At 44.4% G+C, this 25,221-nt stretch overlaps 1 protein-coding gene across 5 annotated transcripts in view; it reads left to right on the plus strand.

Moving 5' to 3' along the window:
* Positions 1-25,221, plus strand: part of DIXDC1 (DIX domain containing 1) — a 493,171-nt gene that overhangs the window by 418,092 nt on the left and 49,858 nt on the right. For all 5 annotated transcript variants that reach the window (XM_086957178.1, XM_086957181.1, XM_086957179.1 and 2 more), the window contains 2 exons: positions 7,127-7,239; positions 14,460-14,617. In XM_086957178.1, coding sequence (XP_086813304.1) covers positions 7,127-7,239; positions 14,460-14,617 — 271 coding nt within the window. The remainder of the gene's footprint in view (positions 1-7,126; positions 7,240-14,459; positions 14,618-25,221) is intronic.

The raw sequence follows: 25,221 nt of genomic DNA on the forward strand, positions 1-25,221 counted from the left end.
TTATTTCAATTCTGGGATAAAAAAATTCCCAGTATTCAAAAATAAAAATATAAATATGGTCAGGACGAGCTACTAACAGGGGGCTGGGTGACTTGAGTGCTCTGTAGTAAGTGGCAGAGTACACTATTCACCGTCATAAATTACTTTTCAATTTTGAATTCATTGAGAAAACAAAGAAATTATCATCTCACGTTAGAAACAAACAGGCGCCATATTAAAAAGAAAACTACTTCCCGCTTAGTACAACAGAAGTGGCAGACCACATTTCTATTTTACTGGGAGTGTTAGAAAGATGGGAAAATCCATGTTGCAAAGAAGGGATTGAATAAATAAATGAATATACGTATGATGCTGGCTTAGTATATAGTGAAGGAGAACCTGCAAGTAGAGAGGACAGTGTCTATGCCACTCGGAGGTGACCAGGAGGCACAAAAGCACAATGCCTACCAAGGCAGGAGGTTCATGAGTGAGGACGTGACTTTGTCGCTGCAGGTGTGAGGACCAGGCGACACTGAGGAAGACCAGGAGACGTGCACAAGCTGTCCCACATCGGATGTCAGTGTCTAGGTGGTCGGTATCCAGCAGGAGCACGGACAATCCTTGGTATCTGCAACTAGTGTGGAAAGTGAAAAGATGCAAACCTTTGGACCAGCAACGTTTAAGGGACTCGCCAAGTGCAGGACAGTCCGGCAGGCCCGAGCAAGCAGGGGAGCCCACTGAAGCAAAGGAAAGACCCTCAAGAGGACCCCCAGGCTGTAAATAGCACCAAGGTTTCTTGTTAGAGGAGGAAGAGGATTAGGACCCGCCCTCAAAGAAAGATTTTTGGGGACCTTCAGAAGACTCGTTCTTTTCTATATATTTCTCCCCACCTTTCTCTTGGACCTTAGAAGAAGCTTGCTTCTTCTGGTCACCACCCCCATGAGACTTGTTTCTCGCTAGTACAAACCCATTTGTCTCCCTTATTTCCCAATTCTTGGGAAGAGGCCAGATCTGATTCTACCAGGTACTGGTGAAGTTGCTGATGTGCTCCCTCACTAGTAAATTGTACAGTCCTCCATAATCATTCACATTACTTTCATTAAGCCACACTTCCAGAGCCTTAATAGCACTATGTTATGTGTTATGTTATGTTATGTTACTTCCATTTGTATAGCGCAACAGCTGCCCCAGCAAAGGGGCGTACCCAGTCTTGAGTATGTGCCTTCTGTGTGTCTCTAAACATAACCCTGCATTGTTCAATGGTTAACCCAAACTCATCTATGAGGGCACTCTTCAAGACTTTGTAATTGTCTGCACCTTCTTCCTTTACAGTCAAGAGTTTTTCTCTGCCTTTGTTAGCAAAGAAGAGCTACTGGATAGCTGCCCACTGCCCAGAGGAGCCTTCTGAACTTTACAGACCCTCTCTAAAGCAGTAATCCATTTATGGATGGCATTAACCTTCTGGTAAGAAGGGACTATCTTGCTTAAGTTTCTAATGTCACAATAGTGTTCCCTAACTCTAGGTTCACTAATGCTGCCATCGTGGAATTCTAATCCTAAATTCTTCCTTGCTCTCTAAACATGTAGGGTCTCTTTGCCTAAGGCCAACTGCTCTTTCTTGTTTCTGAGCTTGGTTCTCTCAAGTTTGGGTTTCTAAAGAATCCTCCCTCATGCTAGAGACCCTATTAAAGGGGCAGAGGAGGTTGAATTAACTGAGGAGGACCTGGACCTCCCCTGAGCCCTGTGTACCTTCCCAGGAGGAATAAAGGGGGACCTACCTCGAGGGCCTCCCTCTCTGTCACTAGAACTTTTTTTTACAGAGTTTTATATAGCGCAAATTTGTCCCAAGGTTATTGGGTATCAGAGCGCTTTACACGAGCACCAGTTGCATTACATGAGGACACATTCATGTTTGTTAGGCACAGGGAGATTAAGTGATTTGCCCAGAATCACAGGATGTTGAGCGTCGTTGCCGAGACTCGAACCCGGTTACCCGTTAGGCCAGCTCCTCTCCCCTGGGGGACTAGACTTTTCCAGTAGGGGTCTTTAGACTCCTCCTGGATATGCTCAGTAGCAGGGTCATGGGTGTTGGATACCCCTGGCTCATCTTCTGTAGTATCACCACCCATACCCAAGTTATCCTGCCCATCTGACCTATCAGGATTTTGGAGGTAATCCTGCAGGAGCATCTCTAAGAGCTGCTCTTTGTTGGAATGCTGCCTGTCTTAAGTTTCCTAGATTCACACAGGGTCTTGAGTTCCTGAATCTTAAGACCACTGTACCCAGAGGATTGAGCCTCACTTGACTAACCAATCTGAGACATGATACTAGATGTAGTGTGGTGTAAGTCACCTGCCTACCCTAGTGAACTAAACTTCCAAAGATTGGACACAGGGTTGGGCTAAGATCCTTGACAGACAAAACCAATATAGTACAGTGGACCTTACTTTATCAAATTATTTCATATGTGCCTATCTAGTGATGTTTTTTATATAACCTTCCCTTATATTAAGTGGTAAAACAGTGCAGGTGTTAATCCCAACCTCTGCACACCAATGTAGCTGGCTGGCTTAGTATATGGTGCACACTCTATGGAGTGATGCACCTAGCAATAATCCAGGCAACCCTTATGATGATTTTATGATCTTTGATAAGCATAGAAAGCCATCAAAGTGGTAGCTGTGGAGAGCAGCCTTCAGGCTTATCTCGATAGAGTGTAAAGCAGCTTGTTTTACCACATTTAAACGACAGTGTAGATTAGATGAAAAAGAGCCACGCCATGTTTATAAAAATAACTCAATTTATTATGCAACACAATCACTAACCCATTGGTATATCTCCTATCTGGAGCTATCAACAATACGCACAAGAATACGTCAAAATAATCAGGTAAGCACCAAAAAAATAAACTGGTCTCCAGGGGGAAACCAATCCATATACTAAGAAAGTGGAATGCAAACTACAAGGAAGAATGGGACTTGGACCAGAAGACTCAAAGGAGCAGGGGGACCATGGACCCACCCAAAGTAAGTACCTAGCATCCCCACGGAGGCATTGTGCAAAGTGGAAGCACAGCTGTGTGCCCAATGGAAGTCAATGAAGAAGTAGCGGTTGCAGTTTTAAACAAGAAGGACCCTTCCCAGAGAAACCAGATGAAACCCTTTAGAAGATGGGACGTTGGAGGTCCAGCCCACCCATGGATGCCCCAGGAACCAGGTTACCTGCACCAGGGAAGCCGGGTTCATGGGGTGAAGTGATGTCCGAACTTGCCATTGATGACAATGGAAGACTTCAAAGAAAATGCCCCCTGGAGCAGCGTATAAAGAAGTCCTGTGGAATCCCAGGGTGGATTCTTGAAGAGGAGAAGCTGCAAGCAGAGGGGACGGATTCTATGCAACTCGGAATTGACCAGGAGGTACCGAAGCACAATGTCCACAGATGTCAGTTTGTTCAGGAGTGAAGACGATTACCTTATCGCTGAAGCTGTGAGGATCAGGCAATGCCGAGGAATTCTAGGAGTTGTGCATAAGCTTTCTCACATTAGATGTCGGTGTCTAGGTGGTCATGTCCGGGAGCACCAACAAGCCTTGGTAGCGCAACTGGCGTGGAAAGCGAAAAGAGGCAAACTTTGGGACTGACAAGGTCCTAAGGACTCACCAAATGTACGATAGTCAGACCAAGCCTGAGCAAGCACAGGACCCCGCTGAAGCAAAGGAAGACCCTCAAGAGAACCCCCAGACCAAAGGCACAGTAGTCGCAAAATGACCTCAGGCAGCTCACAAAAGATGGAGATCCACAGTGCAAGGTATGCAGTGAGGATGCCGATCTTCAAGGAATGATGTTCTGGAGGCTGGAGCTTCTTGTTACCCGAAGATCTATTGAGTGCAGAGCCAATAAGCCTTGGCAAGAGCAAGTCGAATTAGTGCACAGGGGATTGGTTCCAGCGGCTCCGACGAGGGATACAGTCCTCAAAATTGCAGAGAAGACAGGTCAGACCTCTTGAGAGCTGCAGAGCCACCACCTGTGTTGCTGGGCCTCGAGAAGTCCCTAGGACGATAGGCATAGGAGACTGGTCAGCTTTGTTGCTGTGCCTGCAGATGCAGGGGAGTGACACCTTCACTCCAAGGGAGATTACTTTTGATGTCCATGATACCCACAGGTCTTCTGGAGAACATGGATGAAGCACAGACACAGGCGAGGCAGAAGGCTTGAAGAACAGCGAGACCAGGAGCAGCAGGAGTCTTCCTTTGTGCAGTATTGGTTCCAGTTGAAGTCCAACAAAGTCCAAGTGTCCTTCAGTCGAAGAGTGGCTGGGTTTCAGAGATGACTTTTGTTCCATGATGAATCTGAGGACTCACCTGCAGGTTAGCCCTTACGTACCCTGTAAAAAGGGTTGGGACGACTCAGGGGTCCCTCCCAGAGGAGGGGCTGGACAGAGGGAGTGTACTCCCCTGTCCAGTTATGCACCAGACCGGGAACTAAGGGTTTCTGAACTGGCACCAAATGTGCCCTTCAATGCAGTCTGGAGGCGCAGGAAAGTGCCCGGACCCCAGCCGAAAACACTAAGTCCTGTCTGGGAGGTGGTCACACCTCCCCATTGCAGGAAACCCATTGTTCTGCCTTCCCCTGCTTGAGCTCAGCTCAGCACCAGGAGGACAGAATTGTGTCTGTGGTCGGCAGCAGCACTAGCTTGCTGGCAGACCCTGAAAGGCTGTTACCTGGAGTTCTGGGGTCCCCTAAGGAGCCCCCCCAGTACATGGGATCATACTTCCAGCACTGTAATCAGTGTTTGGGTATGGTTACAACATGTTTGATACCAATCTTGATCAGTTTTGGTGTAGCCATTAAATAGTTAGACACCTTGTAATGTCCTATTTCCACTATATATTTTAAGATGGCTAACCGCACTTACAAAGCCTGGAGAATCGACTCCAGGGTTTGTAGGGGTGTCCTGCTCATGCAGGCGCACCCACACACTTGTATCTAAGCACCCTGCCCTCAGGACTGAATGGCCTGCCATAGGGGTGACTTAAAGGTTTTAAGTGCAGTGACCTCGATATAAGAAGACATATCTGCAGTGAGAGGTGCAAGCACCATCTCACACAGGCTGCAATATCAGGCCTGTAGTGAGAGTTTAAGTAGACTTCCACGGAAGGCACATACATGCTGCAGCCCATTGGAGTCCCCTGATGTACCTATGCCCTGGATACCTCAGTACCATATACTAGGGACTTACAAGGGTACACCAGTAGCCGATTGTGGATGTACCAAAGTACTTACCAAGGCCAATTTACGGGAGCAGAAACAGTAGCTGGGGTCTTGATTTGTATGATCCCAGTAGACTTCAGTCAAAACACACTGCCACCAGGCAAACAGTGGGGGTAACCGTACTAGAAAGATCCTACCTTCCTACAATATTCATAACCATATTACATTTTTCAATAATTATATAAATATTTATTTAAATAATTTCGATTAATGGCATACTTTAATTGTGATGAATGTTCTAAATCAGCATTTCTTAACCTTTTGACTTCTGTGGACCCCCCCCCCCCCCCCCCATCCCACTTAATCATTACTGGAACCCAAGGACACCTATTGAATCATTATTGGAACCCTCAGACCCCTACTGAGGGCCTGAATATGAGTTTACCACTAAACTCGCAGTGGCGGTCAGGCCACTGCTGCAACAGCAGTTTGACCACTGGATTGCAACTTGGGCGGTCTGACGCTATGGCCCTGCCACAACCGTCGGAGATCAGAGATCCCCGGCGGTGCCGCTGCGGTCTGAGGGTCGCAATATTCTTGGTGGTGGCCTGTGGCACTGCCAAACATGTTACAACTTTCCTCACTGCCAGCGGTCTCATGGAGGTTCTTACTCCATGAAACTGCTGGCAGTGTCGAAAGAAAGAGGGGCCAACATGACCCCTTCTTGACCCTGTGCACAGGAGTGCATGCAGGGGGGCACACGGTGTGCCCCCCTGTGTGCATGTATTCCATTCCTTCACAGCATGGACTAAACAGTCCATGTCGTGTAGGAGTGTACTGTTGGTTCCGTGGTGGTGCAGTTTAAGGCTCACATATGGGCTTTTAAACTGCAATGTAGCAGGACCGCTATGCCGCCCACCTGCCAGACCATGTTAATACTTGTAATCTGGAATGTGGCAGCCCTGTTTGGCCGTGTGGGAGTGGGGCGGCAACTGGTGGCCCACTCTCACACCGCCAAACTCTTAATCAGGCCCCGAGTCATTACTGGGATCCAAGGACCCCAGCCTCATATTTTCAATAATTTGAACTGCAAAATAATACACAAACAGTACAGAAACAAGCACTTATCAAAGAAATACACTAATTATTAAATACTTTACTTAAGTCATAAACAAATATAAAAACATTAACATTTTAATTTTAATGAGGAGGTTGGAGCTTTTCTAAATTCAGTTGAGGTCACTCATCGTCCATACTGTATTCTGTTTGATGCAATTGCACGGTTCCTACTAATCAATCTAAGGACACTAGCTTAATTTTTAGATTTCAATTTGAAACTCCTTCAGATTTACAGATCGGTTTCAATTTTTTTATTTTACATTTTGGTTGTTTATATACATTCCATTAATCCGTTAAGGATATTTGTTTTTCTAAGCAGTCGCTGACCCCCTGAATAGGCTTTGCGAACCCAGGTTAAGAACCACTGTTCTAAAACACTCCATATATGAATAACAGAAAATGATTGTAAACTCAGAAATAATGTTAAACCCAATAGTTAACAGAATAGCACAGATTTAATTCTGCCCACAATGCTTTGCTTATGCTGCCAAGCAGCCGCGGCCCGTGCAGATAAGAACGTGGGGCGGTGGGACCGGCTGCGGGGGGCGGGGGCGGGGGAGATTTCAACATAAGATGACGAGGTAAAATTAAATAAATAATTAATTTTCCCTCGTCATGGTCCATCAAAATCCCGCCCCATGCTCTTACCTGCACGGGCCGCGGCTGCTGCCAAGAGAGATTTGACGCATAGTTTTATACAGAGGTTGCCTTCAGTTAGTTCATTCAAACTCTCAGAACTTCTAAAATCTATTAATCTATATTATTTTAACATCAGGGTTACCACATATGTATAACACTGTGTTGCTTGTTCTTGTTGCAGTCTCACATCATCTAGCCCAGCACACAGCGGGAAAACTGAGTCTGTCACTACACAGCCGGAGAAGCGGGGAGACTTTGCAGCCACTCCTGTAGAAGAAGCGGACTTCGAACTAGGTAGAGTACCTGTTCCCTGAGATAGGAGACTCTTCAGCTGTCAATTGCAACACTGTGGATCTGTCCTGTTCAGCAGATCATGAGGGTTGATTGTGGTGGGAAGAAGAGCCCCTTGCCACCTGTAAGATGCTATCCAAATCACAGTACTAAAAATAAACCATGTTACCAGAAGCTGCCTGTGCATGTAAGAGCTGTGGGGCGATATGGGGGGTGGAGTCGACAAACGAGGGAAATGTAATTATTTATTTCATTTTCCCTCCTCATCATCTGTTGAATCCCCCCTACACTGCCCCACCTGTCTTACCTGCATTGGCCGATCCTGCATGCTAGGAACCACCAGTATACTCCAGGGTGCCGGGGGCACTCAACAAACTGCAGGATATGTCGAAGTTGGGCCATATAGCGCACCCATTTACTGTGCTACAGATTTGTCACACCACAGGGAAGCTATACACTTACAATGTATGTAATATGTGAACAAAACTGGTGTTGTGCAAAGTTCAATAAAAAGAGTTTAAAAAAAATTTAAATAAAAGAAGTGCCAATAGAGCTGCAGTTATACCTTTGGAAAGTGGACCTATCTAGAAGAGATTTGTCCATGTTTTTAAAAAACCCAAGCCGGTGTCTTGTAGCCGGATGTTCTATACATGACATATGATACTTGGCAAAGGGGTTATTCAAGAGCTGGTCTGCAACTGAAAAAGTTTGGGGACTGTGACAGGGAGATGGCCACCTGCCATAAGAAAAGTGATAGATTCCTGGTTAGGCCATCCCATGTCTGCGCTAAGGAATGATTTATAGTGAATTCAAAAATGGCACATGGGTTTACTTCACCCCCACCTTAATGCACCCCGTCCTCTTCTTACTTTTTGAAGATCCAGAGGAGGATACAAAAAATTAATAAATAAATAAATCTTGGTTTTTACAGCACATTATACCACTCTTATGTCACTTGCTGTATAAACCGATGTTGCTTACTATTGGCCAATTTTTTTTATAAGTATTTGAAATGATTAAATAAGTATCAGGTATGCACACTTCAATGCAGTTATGATATTTGAGCATTTGTCCTTCTACCTTTTGACTTATTTTATTTTTTTCTACTTAAAATATGTTACTATATATTTCTTCCCTGCCCTCACAATATCTGTGAGAACTGAAGTAACTTGAGCACTTTTATCTTCCTTGCTGTGGCAGGTACACTTGGCGATGTAACTTTTATTTGAAATGTAGTGGGAAATGCATTCACTTGTTTGCGATTAGCCACTAAGTTGCGCTTGAGTAGGTGTGCACCATATTTGCAGTGTATTCCCTAGACCATTCCTAGGACACACCCCTGGGAAAGACCACTGTAAAATGTAAATTTAAAGCTACAACTTCGTAGTCTTCTCATCTGGATATCATTGTTGTAAATTAAGTTCCATGTACGTCCAGTCGAAGCATCTGTAAGATTGCGTCTGATAGCTTGAGTTCATAGCCCCAGACAGATGTGAGTTTCAAGATGTGGTACCCATTGTACCTGGTTGATAAATTTGGAGCTTTTTTAAATGAATATTTTGTAAATTTTCACGGCAATGACATTCACATATATGATCAAACATCAGCCCGTAGGAAACTATATCACAAAATATATAATCAATCTGATAAATAATGTAAGTTTTAAATATACAAATATGCTTAAATATCGAGAGCACCTACTTGCACAGTCAAAATGAACCTACAGATACAGACTCATAGGCCACATCCCTGTGAATTTCTTGATATCATTACCGAATGTCTTCAAATATCTGAACATTGTCTTTGTTCATGTGTGAAATCTTTTCCAGTGCAGCCAAATTCAACATCTCTTGTTGGGGAATTCACATTCGTTTTTCGGCTCTTCATGGCCAATAACTTACCTGTCATCAAACGTCTTTTAAACCAAGTGATACCTCTGGCACATCAACTCCAATAGACTAGCAACAAAAATCATAATCATATTCTTACTATGCAGTATAATTGGATGCAAAAGAGTTCCACCCTCCAACAGTAAATGAATGAATGCTTCAATCCTAATAGGCCCAGTAAGCAGCAGGTATCTTACAATTAGGACTAGTTGAAATGTTTATTATGATTATTATTATTATTACACAAGCGTTACTCAGATCGTGATTGATGGGTCTCATCAATCTCATGTAATTTTCTTTTCTCACGCTGACACTTTTTTCTCATAATTTCTCCTGCCGGAAAGTGGTTCGAGCAGAACGTGTCTTGTGGGAAATGTGACACTGGCTGTGTGCTCTGGGAGCCGTTGCTGTTCGACCAACGTTCCCTACCTTACTTTAGAAACTACAAACAAAACACATTGACAGTTTCTCGCGTGATTTTTGTATGCGATGGCACAAGATGACAAAAGGAAGAATATTGCTTATTCTACAGCCACCACATCATGTCGATTTCAGACTGAGAGAAACCACCTATATCCAAATTTCACACACAAAAACGTTGTGACATTGCTTCAAACAAAGTTTTTTCTCTGTACATTTTAATATTTAGTTCTTTATTAGTCAGAAACGCATGCTGTTGATAAGCCTAAATATCGTGAGTTGTGCACGAAACTCCCATCTGAACTCCGAATCTTTGTTTATTTCTGAGTTTGTTTTACAAAGTTGATGATATGAAGCCTTATTCATACAGAAATGTCCAGTGGTTTGATGCTTTAGTCCACAAACGTATACCGAGTTAGCTCTGTTTATGAAAGAAACTATAATAAGATATATTATGTGGTGAAACTGCTTTTGGTACAGATTAGCTTCTAGGTGATGCTGTTGTATTGTGTAGGTCTCGGACAAGGAGCTCCTGTTTAGACAGTTTGGATTCCAAAGCTAAACATTGTGTGATCTTATTGACAGAAGGGAGTAAAAGACTTTGACTTGTTGAGTATTTGTAGAGGGTTGGGGCTTTGTAACATTTATACTGTGATGGCAATGTTACACGTAAAATTCAATTTTGTGTTATATTGTAAATAGAGGCACATTCAGTACATAATAGAAAGCGAATGTGTTAGTAAATATTACAAGTAAATCTGGAGTTGTGACACTCCCACTTAATAATAAACATACCTATGCCTTCTGCCACCTTCTTTCACACCACTCACCTTCTAAATTATTTCTGCTGCACTTCAGAAAAGTAGGCGGACACAAGAAACTTTTTTATTTGCTCTGCTTGGCGCTACCTTCTGATAATTGAAAACCCCGATTTATAGTAGTTTCCCCTTAATGCCAGCCGTGTGATTGCCCTTTCTGACCTTTCTTTGCACTCTATTTTATCGATGGCAGCAGAAAGGAAAATAAAGGATAAAAGTCTTGGAGGGACTGGGATCATAACAGCTGCAAAGGAATGATAATAATCTGGGTCCCACAAAGGGGTCGGGCACAGTTGCATTGCCACACAGGTTTCTCCCATGGGTTTCTGTAGCTTCTTAGTCAGTGTGGCTGCTAGGACGTATTCCTTGAAGGACACAATTACATTAATTCCCCTGTTCCAATAGACCAGCGTTTTCATATTTTATACTATGCCTTCCATTAAGCGTTAATTAATTGGTATTTATTTGAAGGGGGAAAATGTCATATTTTACTCTAGAGCAGATGGCAGAATTCCAGTGGTAAATCTAAGGGAAGAAAGCCTAAAGGCTGGTCAGGAAGTGAGAAGGGTACTATCCTAAATATGAATTAAAGTGAATGGCGATTTGAACGTTACCATAGAGTGCCGTAATAAGCTAGAAGCTAGCCAGAACCTACTGGCTTACTTCCAAATTGCTGATCCTGGTACTTCTCTTCGAAATGAAGGGGGGTGGGAGCACCCTGTCTCTCGTCACAGCGCAGTTTTGACCCCTTTGCATCCTGGTAAATGCAGTTCATTCACACTTTCATATCGTTGTTGTTTCTCACCATTGTTGGTTCTGGCAGTGCAGGTATCTCTAGACACTAGTGTTTCTGGGTAACGCCCGTCATCAGTAGAGAGCATATTGTAATTTAGAAGCATGGAAAAGTCTTTGGGGGTTGCTGTGAAGGTGCCCAAGTCGTCGCAGGTTCATGTACCTCTCCAAGGCACACAGGTGCTACACCGGAGAGCTTGTCAGCTCGAAGCAATTAGCATATGAAGGGGGGTGGGAGCACCCTGTCTCTCGTCACAGCGCAGTTTTGACCCCTTTGCATCCTGGTAAATGCAGTTCATTCACACTTTCATATCGTTGTTGTTTCTCACCATTGTTGGTTCTGGCAGTGCAGGTATCTCTAGACACTAGTGTTTCTGGGTAACGCCCGTCATCAGTAGAGAGCATGTTGTAATTTAGAAGCATGGAAAAGTCTTTGGGGGTTGCTGTGAAGGTGCCCAAGTCGTCGCAGGTTCATGTACCTCTCCAAGGCACACCGTGGAAACCTCAGCTCGTTCTAACTTTGGGTTTCCTGGATACAAATGTATCAGTTTTCTGTCATCCCAGACAAACCTGAATATAGGAATACATTTCACCAGAAAGCACAACAGAGAAAAGCTGTTTCAGAGAACAGTTGTTACATAAAATGATCTTTACAGAGGAAAGGTGCTATAAAGAAAAGTTGTTACAGGGAAATACATTTGCAGAGAAAGTCGTAGATATTCTCGTAGGCTATTTCAGTGGTCAAAAATGTGACATACAGCCTTGATAATTATTTCTGATGTCGCCAGCTGGCCAGAAACAAATTTCAGTTTGCGGTTATTCAGAATATAAAAATTATTTTCAGAATGCGACTCCTCCATGATCTAATTGCACCTTATGTTCCAGAATCTGTGTAGTCTATCAGGAAGTCTGTAATGTGCCCTCAACGGCTCAGGAGCGATTTTCAGCCAAGCAGATCTTCCAAAATTAGAGGCATTTCCTGCTGGTTTCAGTGCAACACTGAGTTCCACAGGAAATCTCCCACGACTGAAAGTGGATTGTATGCTGCTGATTTTTTGTGGCTGCTTATTACCACAAGAGAACGATAGACCAAGGGTGAATATGCATAGGAAGGAAAATATTATTTGTATCTGGTCTCAGCCAAGATCTTTGATAAAGTCTACTTACACTCCTGTGGTGCAGATGTGCTCCCCTTACCTGATTCTAAGTCGGGGAACTCCTTAAAGCTGGAATGTTTTATACTCATTTGCAACTCTGGCATTTTAATGTACTCTTGCAGCTGTGAGTCCTATGCCATGGAATGGATGTGGCTGACAGAGTACGCACAGTACAGATTCTGTAATCAGCCAATGTGCCGACTCTATTCTTTTGCCCTGTTCTGCTCCATGGCTGGTCACGGCGCCTTTTCTGCTCCAGCCTATATAGTACAGCTTGTAAGCCTGAATGTAAGAGGCGCCCCCCTGCGGTCTGACCCCAGGCTGCACGTGACCTCAGCACCTCCCCCGCTCATGACCTTGGCTATTAATGCATGGCTGCCTGCTCTGCTCGCTGGCCGCGCTGTGTAATGAGCCAGTCAGTATGGGAACTAACCACCCATCCCCTTCAGTTAGAGCAACAACCGAAATCAGACCTTTTACATTATTTTTTACTATTCCAGAATTTATGTTTCATGCTCTCGTCCAAGAACAAAATATGCGGCAATTTATGGCACCGGTGAAAAATAGAACGTCCTTTCAAATACATAACATTCAAGACTGTCATTTTTAGTCACACTGTAATTTGTTGTAATTCTTTTTCTTAGGGGCTGGTTATTATCGCCAATTATTAAAGTATTATGAATAACATCAAGGCAAAACAAAACCTTACTACATGCCTATAATGATTAAAAACGTAGCAAATTCGACAATTGTGGGTCTATACAAGTAGATCAAATTGTGTATATGTACACAGAGATCAAATACCCTGTTATTATCACGGCAAACCGCAATTGACCTGAGAAAACTATGTTTTATGCCTCGCAGATTCCAGTCTAGCATCACTTTATCGAAGAAAATAACTGGGTCTAGCCTCACAAGGGCTAGTTAGTGTGTTTTTTTGGCACTGCATAGATTTTAACTCTTGTGCGCTGGCTATTGTTACATTCCTTTGTTTATTGCAACTGGCCATGATAAAACTAGGTTGCCAAACACCATATATGTAGATCTGCTATTGCCAGTGTAGAGAGAAGGATAGGACATCTTTCTTGACCTTGTTGAAAATTTGAGATTTCGACTCCTGTGAGTCATGGTTCCTCCTCATTTAAATAGCAGGTATAGCACCTGCATTCATATATATATATATATATATATATATATATATATATATATATATATATATATATATATATATATATATATATATATATATATATATATATATAACACCACTGTGTACTTATGGTTCAGCCTCCTGTTGTATCGAAAAGGCATTGTTTTTCATTTGCCTTAACTTTTAATCTTGTTGGTGGATTTCAATTTCCATAGTCAGCTAAAATCTGGCATGTCAATTTTCGTGCAGATTTGTATATATAAGCTTATAAACTTGTTTGTAAGCTTTCGAAAGATACAAAAGACATGTGATATTTCAGAAAGGAACTACTTTAGAAGGATGTCCGTATCTTTTTACTGGTACCCACCCAAAGGATGGATGCAGGGGGGTAGGTCCCTTGCGAAGAGTTTGCCACGGACCATCATTGAGCAATAAAACCTTTGGTCAACCTTTGCTGTGAAGAGCTGAAGGCTGAGCAAGATGAGGGTTAGGTGGCCATGGAGGAGTGGGTGCAGGGCCTGGCCACTGGCGAGGCACTACTTCCAACCCATAATGTATGTTGAATGTAGAATCTAATAGGACCTTTGGCCTTGCACACAGCCTCCACTGTGTAAGTCCATGGCTGTGAATTGTGGAGGGGGTGCAGACCCTGCCCACAGCCCTGTGTACAGTAAGGATAGGTGATAAGACCTTAACTCCTTAACCGCGGCGTAAATTCCGCCGTGGTGCGGGAGTTCTGAAGAGTGGGTGGGCCCACGTCGGCCAACGGACGTGCGCAGCACTAGCCAGGTAGTGCTCGCGATGGCTGTTGGGTGACACATGCATCGAAGGGGTTAACTTGTGCCCTCACAGCACACGTCTCACCTCTGAACGGCATACACCATTGTGGGGGGTTGTCAGGTAGCCTAGACAGTCCAGGGACTCCTGGACAGTGTTGATATTGAATCCTTCATCTCCTTTAGTGGTTCCATAAACTTGTCTTGTTTTGGTGTTCCAGATGAGTCAGACTCCATCTTCCTTCCAGATTGGAAATCCGATTCACCAGCATCACCAGTGCCGGCCCGCGAGACGTCATGGAAAAAACAGCATGTAGAACGACACGACGAGCTGGAGGGGGAGGTGCAGGAGATGAAGAACTCACTCTTTGAACTGCAGGTATCACTTGTTTTCATTTTTATTTGTGAATAAGCTAGTCCCACCCTACAATATTTTCCCACAATACTCATTTCTTTTAATGGTCCTTGTTTTCTTATTATTTTAGCGATGGTCAAATTTTGTTCATCAAAATAGATTTCATACTGAGGTAGGGTTATGGGAATATTTGAGAAGGAACAACTTAATAAATCTGATAGTAATAATCTTTTTATCCAACGAGTGTTCTTATCAAATGTAACCTGTGGTGTTCAAGGCACACCACAGAGTGAATGTGTTAATCTCCAGTGTGTAGCCACACACTGGTCACTGCAAAGACATATACAAGATTTGCTATTGTGGTGGCTGCCTATGTCAGCCCTTTGGTCTAGGAGCACTGATAGTGACCTCGGGACCGTTGAGGAGGGAGTTAACAGGAAAAGTTAGGTTATCCTCATGCATCCATGGGCGCCACAAATGGTATTTGCTTGTGGTAAGCATGTCATCAATGGGCGTAGTAACATTAAATTAGCAGCAGAGTGGAAGCACCTGTGTAACCACAAGTCATGATTTTCCACCGTCTAAGACTGCCTTAAAGTCCAAACTTTTCAGATTGTCGCCGTTTTCCCTAAACCCTTTGTTTTTTGTTTTTTAAAACTTTTTATAGCATAGTTTCCATTTTGCGGATTTTTCATTTAACACCAGTGAGTGGCTCCCTAGGTATTGAAACACTGGAAAAATAAGACCGGTCCTCCAAGGAGATAGAATTACACTGGCAAGGCTTTGGCACCCACAGTACAACAGGCCCGTGATCTTTTCATATTTTAATAAATTTGAAGTATCAGGGAAGAAAACAAGATCAAGCACCCTTACTGGGTGCAATTAGTACACAGAGTGAAACTAATAGGAGTCCCTCTCTGGAGTGGGCTTGAGACGGAAGGCTTTAATCCTGTTAGTGTACCCTGAACACTTTCCATAAAGCCTCCGGCATGTCTGTACTCTCCAAATGTGCCCTCAGTGTGCTTGACCCTTCATGTTGAATGGATCAGCACCAAGGCTGGGACTGCGCAGTGCCTAGTGTGCCGGCATTCAAACCCTTTTCGAAGAGTCTGGCACCTGTGTGCTTATCTAGATCAAAGCTACTTAGGTGTGACCAGGCTGCTCCAAATAATAACGATGCAGTAGGTAACGTCTACTTCTCAATATGTGGAAAACCAAAGGATCAACGCAAGCAGCAGTTTCCATGGGACAGCAGCAAGATCTTCAGGTTGCTGACTTGGAATTTCACCTGAGTGAGAATAGTAGTATTCACTCACTCATCCACCTATATATATATTGCTTTCAGTGAATTCAACAACCACTCCCGAGACCATCTGTAACCTATCTCTTACTTCTGTCAATGGTGAAACCGTGTACTAGTCTGCCCTGATGAATTTGTTCCATGGAGAATAGGAGGTTGCACTTGCTGCCTTCTGGGTAGGGTTTGTTGCTCAACCTTCTTCGATTTTAACATGTGGTGCTGAGATATTAGTACAAATCATTTTTAGCTCTCATGTACAGTTTCATATAGGTCTTACAGTTTACGTGTCTTTGCTACTGCCATTCTCACCAGTTCTGCGAGGGAACAAAGCCAGAACTGCTGCTTTCTGCTTTGTACATGTCCTGTGATGGGGAAAGTTTGTGCTGATGCTACCTTAGCTGTACCAGTCATCTGATGGCAGGGAGCTTGCACTGTTTGTGCCCAAGGTGTAATAGTACTATAAAGGTGTGTTTTCAATACTTTTGTACCATTTTATGAAAGAATGACATATTGTATACGGTTGCATAACATGCCTTATGAACTGGGGACTGTTTCACAATATTTGGTTTGAGATACCAAGGCCTATAGCCCCGACAAAGACATAACAGGGCAGTATTTGAGCCCTGAAACATATCAGTGGAGAAGATAGTCAGGGGCTGTTGCTCGACCTTCTTGGGTTTAATCTTCTGGAAGTGAGGTACTAGTAAAAAAATGTATTTAGCTCACCCATACACAGTTTTTCATAGGTCTTACGGTTTATGAAAGGAAGAATGTAAATGTCGAAATAAGGAAATAACATCACCACAACTATTGAACCTACAGCTAGGAGATTATACAACTAGTGAACAGTAGTACTCGCAATACGATAACCATTGATGGAGCATACCACACTAAGCAGATTCATCACCCTATGGATGACCATGAATGTGTGATCATTCCATTGGTCGTTTAGTTGTTTCTACCAGGACTTTTGTACTTTTTGTGTGTTTGTACTTTTACAGAGAGTGCACAATAGACCTTTAGCTCCTCAGTGTACCGCCTGCAGTGGTGTAGATTGGAGTGGCATAGAGTGCATTGGTATAGATTAGAGTGAAGTGGCATAGAATGGAGTAGTGCAGGGTGGAGTAGAGTGCAATGGTATGGTGCAAAGAGGAGTGGTGCAGAGTAGAAAACAGTGGCGTGGAGGTGTGCAGAGTTGAGTGGAGTAGCGTCGAGTGGAATATGCATGGTATAGCACACTTACATTACAGACAACACATCTTCAATTGGAAACACCATTTTATTTGCACAGAGGTACAGTTTCACTGATAAAAATACACAGGGCACAAACAATACAGTATGGAAATGTCATCACCTAGTGAATTGATTTTTTCTGATTGTTTTAAAATATTTGTTTCCACTAGACTTCAGAATTACTAAAAAAAAATGTGCTTCATTTGTGCTGTCCTAATTATGGTTTATTCTAATATATCTGCAAAGTTCATTTACAGACATTAAAATGTTGTTGGATCTAGAAACAAAATAAGGGAACCTGCATGATTGTCACTTACATCCTTTCACTTTGAAGTCAGAGAAAGAAGAGAAAGCTTTTAATTTGACCTTTGACTTTGGATGCACATAAAATGTGACAAGATTTAAAGGCCTATTTACAGACATTGAGCACTGGTGGACAAATATGAACTCGAGATGAACAGTCTAAAACAAATAGAGCCAGCTAATAGAAAACAAGCAAATGTGAGTTGCAAACCACAAAAAACAATGGTACACAACAGCAACAAAGCATTCCCAGGAAAGCTTTCTGAATGTCCCCAAGATGTTGCTAGCAAACTAGACAGTTACGCTGTCTAGTAGGGTTCAACCTAAAAAACAGTCCTTTGAAAACAGCCTTCCCATCTTGCCTCCACCGGGGTCATCCACCTTTAACCCCCCAAAATGGGATAAGGCCCCACTGAGTTCAGTTTTAACCCAGCTGATTCCTAGATATTAACTTACACGTGTAATGCTTTGGCCCACATCTAAATGGTTTCATTTCGTGCATGAAGAGGTCAGCTCAACTTTAAAGCGTGCCACTAAATAAACTCACCACTGTAATAAAAGTATTCTGCTGCAGGACACACCTTCTTTGGGATTCCTAACCGTCCTATTACCTGTGTAACAGCCAGTGACTCAGGCTGCCCCAGACATTCTGATTGCTTGCACAGCAGCCAATCAGAATAGATCAAACCCAGCTTGTAGTTCTACCTGATTGAAATGGCACCAGGCTAATGGCTGGAACAACTGCCAGTTTTAGATAATTTGATTGGCAGTATTTCAGTTAACCTAAACTGATCTGTATGGTTAAAGCATTTTGGTTTGCTGCTAGTGAGGCAGTGATTCTGTTATTTTATTTTATGCAGATTTGTAGAGTAGGAGTGTATCCTGGTGCTAAGCAGGTGCGAGTCTAGCCAGACCTAAGGTCTAATGGGCCTACTTCTCTATGAATCATTTTGTAGTGCACTGCGGTGTGTGTAGATTCTGCTGTGTTCACATTTCAATAAACGTCATTGTCTATTACTGCTCCAAAGGGCCTAAAATAGATGTAAAATAGAGAGAAAGAAAGACCGAGAGAATAAAATGTAGCCCTTGTGGTGCAGTGAGGGGCAGCTGGGGTGGGAGATATAAAGTTTCAGCATCACAGCGGTTCATTTTAGATTGATTTTGATTGTTGCTGTTTGAGTGTCTATGCCTGTTCAGATAACGGAGGCAGTCATTTCTGTTGGCTTTCCAGGCAATCAGGCCTACTAGATAAGACAGACCCATTCTGATTGGCTGCTGTTCTACCAGTACCAGTCAGAATGGCTGAGACAGAAAGCACTGATCGAGCCTTCGGTCCTGCAGCCTCGCTGGCATTCTCAGCTACTGTTTGCATTGTGGGGGGGAGGCGGTTGGCACCCTCGCCCTATTGTGGCAATGTTTTTGTAAGACGTGAACAAAGCCACCGTTGTCTCCAAGTCAAATTCTGCTCGGCCAAAGCCTTGAAGGCAGCAAGGAGGGGCGAGACGGAGAGGGACGGGTGCACAAAGGAGCATAAACCACAATCATGACACGAATGCATTTGCATAATGAAGCACTGGGGCGCGGAAATAGTTCTGCAGCCAAACAAAATCAGATTTGATGCCCAGAGCTCTCCCCACTTGTTAATGGAGCCTCACAACTATCTTTTTGAAACGGGATGCATATAATTTGATTAATTATTCTGTGTTGCAGCCCAATTGAATCCTCACTTGTGGCCTTTTAGATCGAATATACAATGTGACTAATTGTTAATCTGACTAAATGGTATTTATTCGGTCTGCCTTGGAAAGAGGAAAAGACGAGTCTGCTGTGTGAATCGAACCTGTAACCTTCAGTTTGAAAACTGTTATCTCACCTAGTGGCTCAACCTTCTGAGCTATCTTAACAGCTAATCTTGTACTTTTCATCCACAATAAGGAGGGGTTTGTACACCATTCACTTCAGAAAACATACCCCCCTCGACCCTGGGATAGGTGTTATGTAGGGATGTATATTTGGTGTTTCCGATCTGTGGTCCCAGAACTAGTCACATTTTGCTGTAAGTAAACTGAAACAATTCTACCCGCTGGTTCCTCTGATGGGCTGAGTGAAGTCTACTGCTGTACTGCGTGACTGAATCTGTATCAGCCAGGACCGGACTGGCTTTTCCCCAGTAGGCCGCCAGAGTGGGAGCCGGTTTTGGGCCCCTGGTGGCCGTTTTTATCGGGGGCCGTCAGTATTGGCCCCCTGTAACAAAATCAGCCGAAAGCGTCCCTAGCGAGCAGCTCTGCCTCAGCCCTCCTCCTCCGCAGGGGGGCCATCAGAGCAGTTTGCCATGGCCGGTTTTGGTTCCCAGTCCCGCCCTGGTATCAGCCCTACCTGGCATAAAAGCAGTGCTTAATTTGTTAAAAAATAAGTGCCAGGGCCCAGACCCCACTGCAGCTTGCACCATCCAATTTCCTGTCTTCACTGCCCCAACAAGTACTAACCATCTCTCTCGCCGGCAAGTGCGACGGTTCAGATTATTCCAGGTCCCAAAAGCTAAAGGTACGGCTGGGAAGGCAGGTATTAGTATAAACAATTGTTGTTCTGCTCATCTCTAAATTAGATGAGCAGCGCCTCCATGTGGCAGGGTGTCATAAGTGTGGTAATGACAATTAAGTGCCTGTGCCAAGCACCGTAAACCAATTAGTGCCGGTGACAATCACCAGAAACCACTGGCTCAAAATGAGCACTGTATTTGCTCCAGCTACATCGACCTAAACTCTGCATCGCTAGGTAATTCTCGGAAAATAAAGATAAAAATAGCAGTTATATACTAGAATTAACGATCAAGTACTAAGCGATGTAGTGAGTGAAATTATTATTAGAGGCCAGGATATACAAGCGCCTGACAAACAGGCTTGAGGTATATGTATACATGTAAGTGTAGTGAAAGAGATGAGCTGGCCTGACCAATCTAGTGGCTCACTTGTCTTTGCACGGGCGATTTTCACCGCTGGCATCAAACAGTGCCAGAGATCTCCCTACACCCTGCAGCCCGACAACAAGGCAACACCAATGGCTCAGAGGGTGAATTCCTGGCAAGGCCTGGGCACGTCATGGACTAAGAGGATCATGCCTCTTGTCCCCCTATCTCTCTTTCTCTCTGGTACTCCCACCCAGCTCTCTGGCTCTCTCGTGCTCTATTCACGCCTCTCTCATATGGTTAACTTCAGGTCTTAAAGCCCAGTTTCTATCCTGTCACTTTTCAAAGTTTCCCTCCCTCAAACCCACCCTCTCCTCCTATTCTTCTGCATATGAAAACCTCCATCTTTATGCGTCTACGGCCTGTTCTACCCTTCTTTCTCTCTTTCTCACACACTCTTTCTGCTCCTCTCGAGTTCAATAACCCCTTCCTACACAAACTACCTATCCCTCTCTACCTTCCTGGCTATTCTTTGCAGCTCACACCACTGTCTATTCACTAAGTCACATAATTCCACTACATAAATACGCTACACAACACACAACTCCACATCTTACAATTCCAATACAACCCACACATAATTCCTCTCCACGCTCATCCACTACACTCCAAAACAAAAATCATAGGTATCTTTTATAACGCCAATAGCTCTAACTCTCACAAATGTGAGACCGATTGTATTGCAAATCCTTGCTTAGGTAGCTCTCACATAAGGCTTGGCGACAGCTGGGGGTTTCAAGCCAGACCTAAAACGTTGAGATACAGTTTTGGGGTCATTTAGAAACTGCTAGGACGTCGTGTCGAAATCTCTAGTTTGCCACATGTTGAATAGTGTTACTAATATAGTTGTATATATTGCTGGAAGGGGTCATTTGCAGCAGCCAGCTACAAAAGTAAGGCGCGCGTCTGCCCCTCTCTGGAATCTTTCGGAATTGCGTGCATCATGTGGCCCCGGCATGCATTCTCAGCGTTGGTGTTGCACCTATTCAAATTCTTGAGAGCAGCCACTGGGATGAATCATCTTTAAATAGTGTCTGTTGTTCTAATTGTGTTTAGTTGTCTGCCCTAAAGAGATTTCCTGGGTGTCTCTGAAAGGACGCGAGCACCCTCCTTGCAATCCCAGAATTGGTGTTGCGTCTGCTCAAATCCTTCGATAGTGACGGTTCTGTTGTCCTGATGGTTTTTAGCTGTGTGCCTTTAGGCGGTGATTTAAATAGCAAAATAGGAGTGCCGGTACTCACTATTTAGAGTACATGCCTGCCCCCGAGAAGTACCGCTACTCCCCCATTATATGTGCTGCAGGCCTGCAGCAGTTAAGAAGGGCAGGTACTCTCCCTTTTACATGAAAGTGCAGCTACTTAGCACTAGAGACAGTGCCCAATTTAAAGCCATGCATTCTGGAGATTTCCCCGGTGTCTCTGAAAGCGCGAGAGAAGGGGAAGGGAGGGCTGGGGCCGAGCCCTACACTGCCTTACAGAGGCTTGGGCACGTTGTAAAGTTATTCCTGTTCCCATGATCCCTGGCGGCCCCTGGCAGCCTGCCCTGTGCCTGGATAGTGTTTCTTATTGTGTCCCTACCTGGACTCCATGGGCGTAGGAACTGTGGGGGACGCGGGGGACATATCCCCCCCAGATTTTGGAGTGGGGGGGACGCAGGGGACAAGGGTGGGTCTCCCTTCTGAGAGGGAGATTAGTAGGCCTGTAGCTCACGAAAAAAAGTGCGAGCGGAGCTGCGTGACCTAATGGCCCTGCACTTGACCTGGCGCCAATGATCCGACAGTCACAGCATAAGGTGACGTCAGAGGCCACTCGCCCCCCTGCCTATGCCCTGTTCAACTCTTTGTGTGGCACAGCACCCCTGAGGCTCCGGGATTTATTTATTTCTCACCTCAGCTGCCTGTAGCCAGTGGGGAAGCACCCAGAGCATCGGTGTCAAAACACCGCGACTTTGACATCGCATCGTCGTTCAAATTGCAAGCTTTTAGTACGCATGCTAAGACTGCGCGATGTCATTAACATCGCATGCAATTACAATGCATGCGATGTTAATGGCATTACAGCGCAAAGCGGTGGTTATCTTTGGCAAATACAGCGGATTAAGCGGTGGTTTATGCAGCGGATTAAGTGGTGGTTTTATATTTGGCAAATGCAGTGGTTTATAAAAGGGGTTTTATTATAAAAGACAGGGATTATAAAAAGGGTTTTGCCGTTTTGCCATATAAAAATGCTGCGGATTTTACAAGGGGTTTTGGCAAAACGGGATTTGTATGCGATGTTGATGGCAAAACGGGATATTAAAAACATTACAGTCACATGCCATTTAAAAATGCATACTGGATGGATGGGTGTATGGGTGAATGGATGCATGGGTGCATGGATGGATGCATGAATGATTAATGGATGGATGCATGATGGGTGGATGGGTGGATGGTGGCTTGATGGCTGGGATGAATGGGTGTATGGGTGAATGGATGCATGGGTGCATGTATGGGTGCTGGGTAGGTGGAGTGGGGGGGTGGATTAATGGATGGATGCATAATGGATGGATGGGTGTATGGTGCCCGGATTACTGGGATGGATGGGATGGATGGGATGGATAGGATGGATGGGTGAATGACGAGGGCAACAGAGGGCAGAAGGCCACAAAAAACGAGGGCAACATAAGGCAGAAGGGCACACAAAAACGAGGCAAACAGAGGGCAGAAGGCCACAAAAAAAACAAGGGAAACATAGGGCAGAAGGGCACGAAAAACGAGTGGAACAGAGGGCAAAGGGGCACGAAAAACGAGGCAAACACAGGGCAGAAGGCCACAAAAAAAACGAGGGAAACATAGGGCAGAAGGGCACGAAAAAAAGAGGGCAACAGAGGGCAGAAGGCCACAAAAAAACCGAGGGCAACATAAGGCAGAAGGGCACGCAAAAACGTTGTCAAGACGTGCTAAGTATAGTCGCCGATGTGACACGCGATCCTATTACATGGCCACATTTGCGTCGCAACTACGTGCGATGTGAAAATGGCTGGTGTAACTGCCTTTACGATGTAATTGCCACAATGCGAACGCCTGTGATGACGTTGAGGCCAATGGATCGTCATACAACCTAGCCAGTGGCAGTGCACTGATTGATTTGCTGACCTCGGACTCCTCGCCCCCGTGTCTGTTGCCGGCTTGAAGACGGAAGGGCTGCAGCAGCACGCTCCCACTAAGTGTGAGGTCCCTCCTGCATGAGTACCTATCCCATTGAAGTGACTGACTTTTGGTTCGGTAAACTTGTAAGTAAAGCCAAGGGCTGTTACACTGCATTCATCTGTCGGCCTGTTGTACTCGTTTTTCCCCCTCCCTCCTTCTTGCTTTCTCGTTGCGCCTCTCCCTCTCTTCTGTTCTTTGACTCCAATTTTAGTTTGCTATTTGCTGAACTTTGATTTTACCTGACATTGACATGTGATCAACCAGGTGTGACATGACAGTGAAATGTTGTGCTCCCCAGTTTTAGGATTCCAGTGGCTCTGCCTAAAACCCATACCCTCCTCTTGTGTAATGCAGACTCAGCTCCAGTGCGCTGGCCAGCAATGACATTCCACAACAAGGGAAATGGAAGACCCATGGCTTGACCACTGTGTATCTAATGATATTATAGAGTACGCTGATAACATTAATGGTAAGCTACATTTATTCAGGCAGAACCACTCTGAACCCGGAGAAAAATATGAGGGCCCTTTTTGCAGGCGCGGCAAGTGTAAACTGAGTTGCCCCATTATCAGTGCTTTAAATGGGAAAACATAAGTGCAGGTACTCATTAAAATTAGTTAGTGGTGTGGGAAAGGGGTGGGGCTAGCGGCGGGGCTAAGGGTAAGATATGATGATACATAATGACCTCTATATCAGTTACAGCACATATCAAAACGCATAAGGAGTGCGTTTATGTTGAAAAAAACACATCTTTATTTCATTGGTAGACTAGTGTTGATTATGGCATCTGTTGGGATGTTCATTTATCTTATATAAATAACGTTATAGAATGTTCTGCTGATTGGATTGTTTGAGAGCTGTTCTTCACACGTTACTATTTCCACCTGCGTTTGGGCCCTTATGATGTTACTACTTGAATAAACATAATTTATCCACTTTACATCTTCGTTTCCTGCTTCAACAGAGGGACACACAAAGGAATGCAGCCTTTGTGCAGAACTAAAAGGTGAAAAAAACATCTTTGGGAAGGTAGAGGATTGTTTGGCGCTGCTGCTCGTGCACTTCCCTAAATCGGACAGGATTAATGACTGGCAGCCCCAGCCCATTTCACATGCCTGATGGAGGAACACTTTAAGCTGATAGCCGTTGCGCACCTGATCAACAGTGCAGGGTCGGTTTAGACCCTGTACTGTTGATCACAGCATGACACAGGGCAAGCCCTCTCAGACCTCTGCAGTGGGGCCATTCAATTGAGCACTGCTGGAATCTCCAGCAGCGACTCTGCAAACGGCCTTTCATGCGCTCTGTGACTTGCAAGCTCCTCGAATGCAAAGCGTCGTCTGCCCTGAGCTGGAGGAGTCACTGAACCTGAGCCTGCTGTGCTCTCAATGAGGGTACCGGTACTCTTCCCTCAACTAAGAAAAGGGCCGGTACTGGCGGACAGAAAATTCGGAAGTGCCGGTACTCAGTACCGGTGAGTACCGGCCCATTTAAAGCACTGCCCATTATCAAATCTTTTACCATTAATGGCCTGACAGTGTTCCCAAATTAAAAATTGATTTTCTCACTTAAGCCGCTTGTGTTTGTGATTCACAAAAAGTGCAAGAGATTTACTCACACTCTTGAACCAGCATTTGAAA

Source organism: Lissotriton vulgaris, chromosome 2_1 (genome assembly GCF_964263255.1).
Source record: "Lissotriton vulgaris chromosome 2_1, aLisVul1.2, whole genome shotgun sequence".
NCBI lineage: Eukaryota > Metazoa > Chordata > Amphibia > Caudata > Salamandridae > Lissotriton > Lissotriton vulgaris.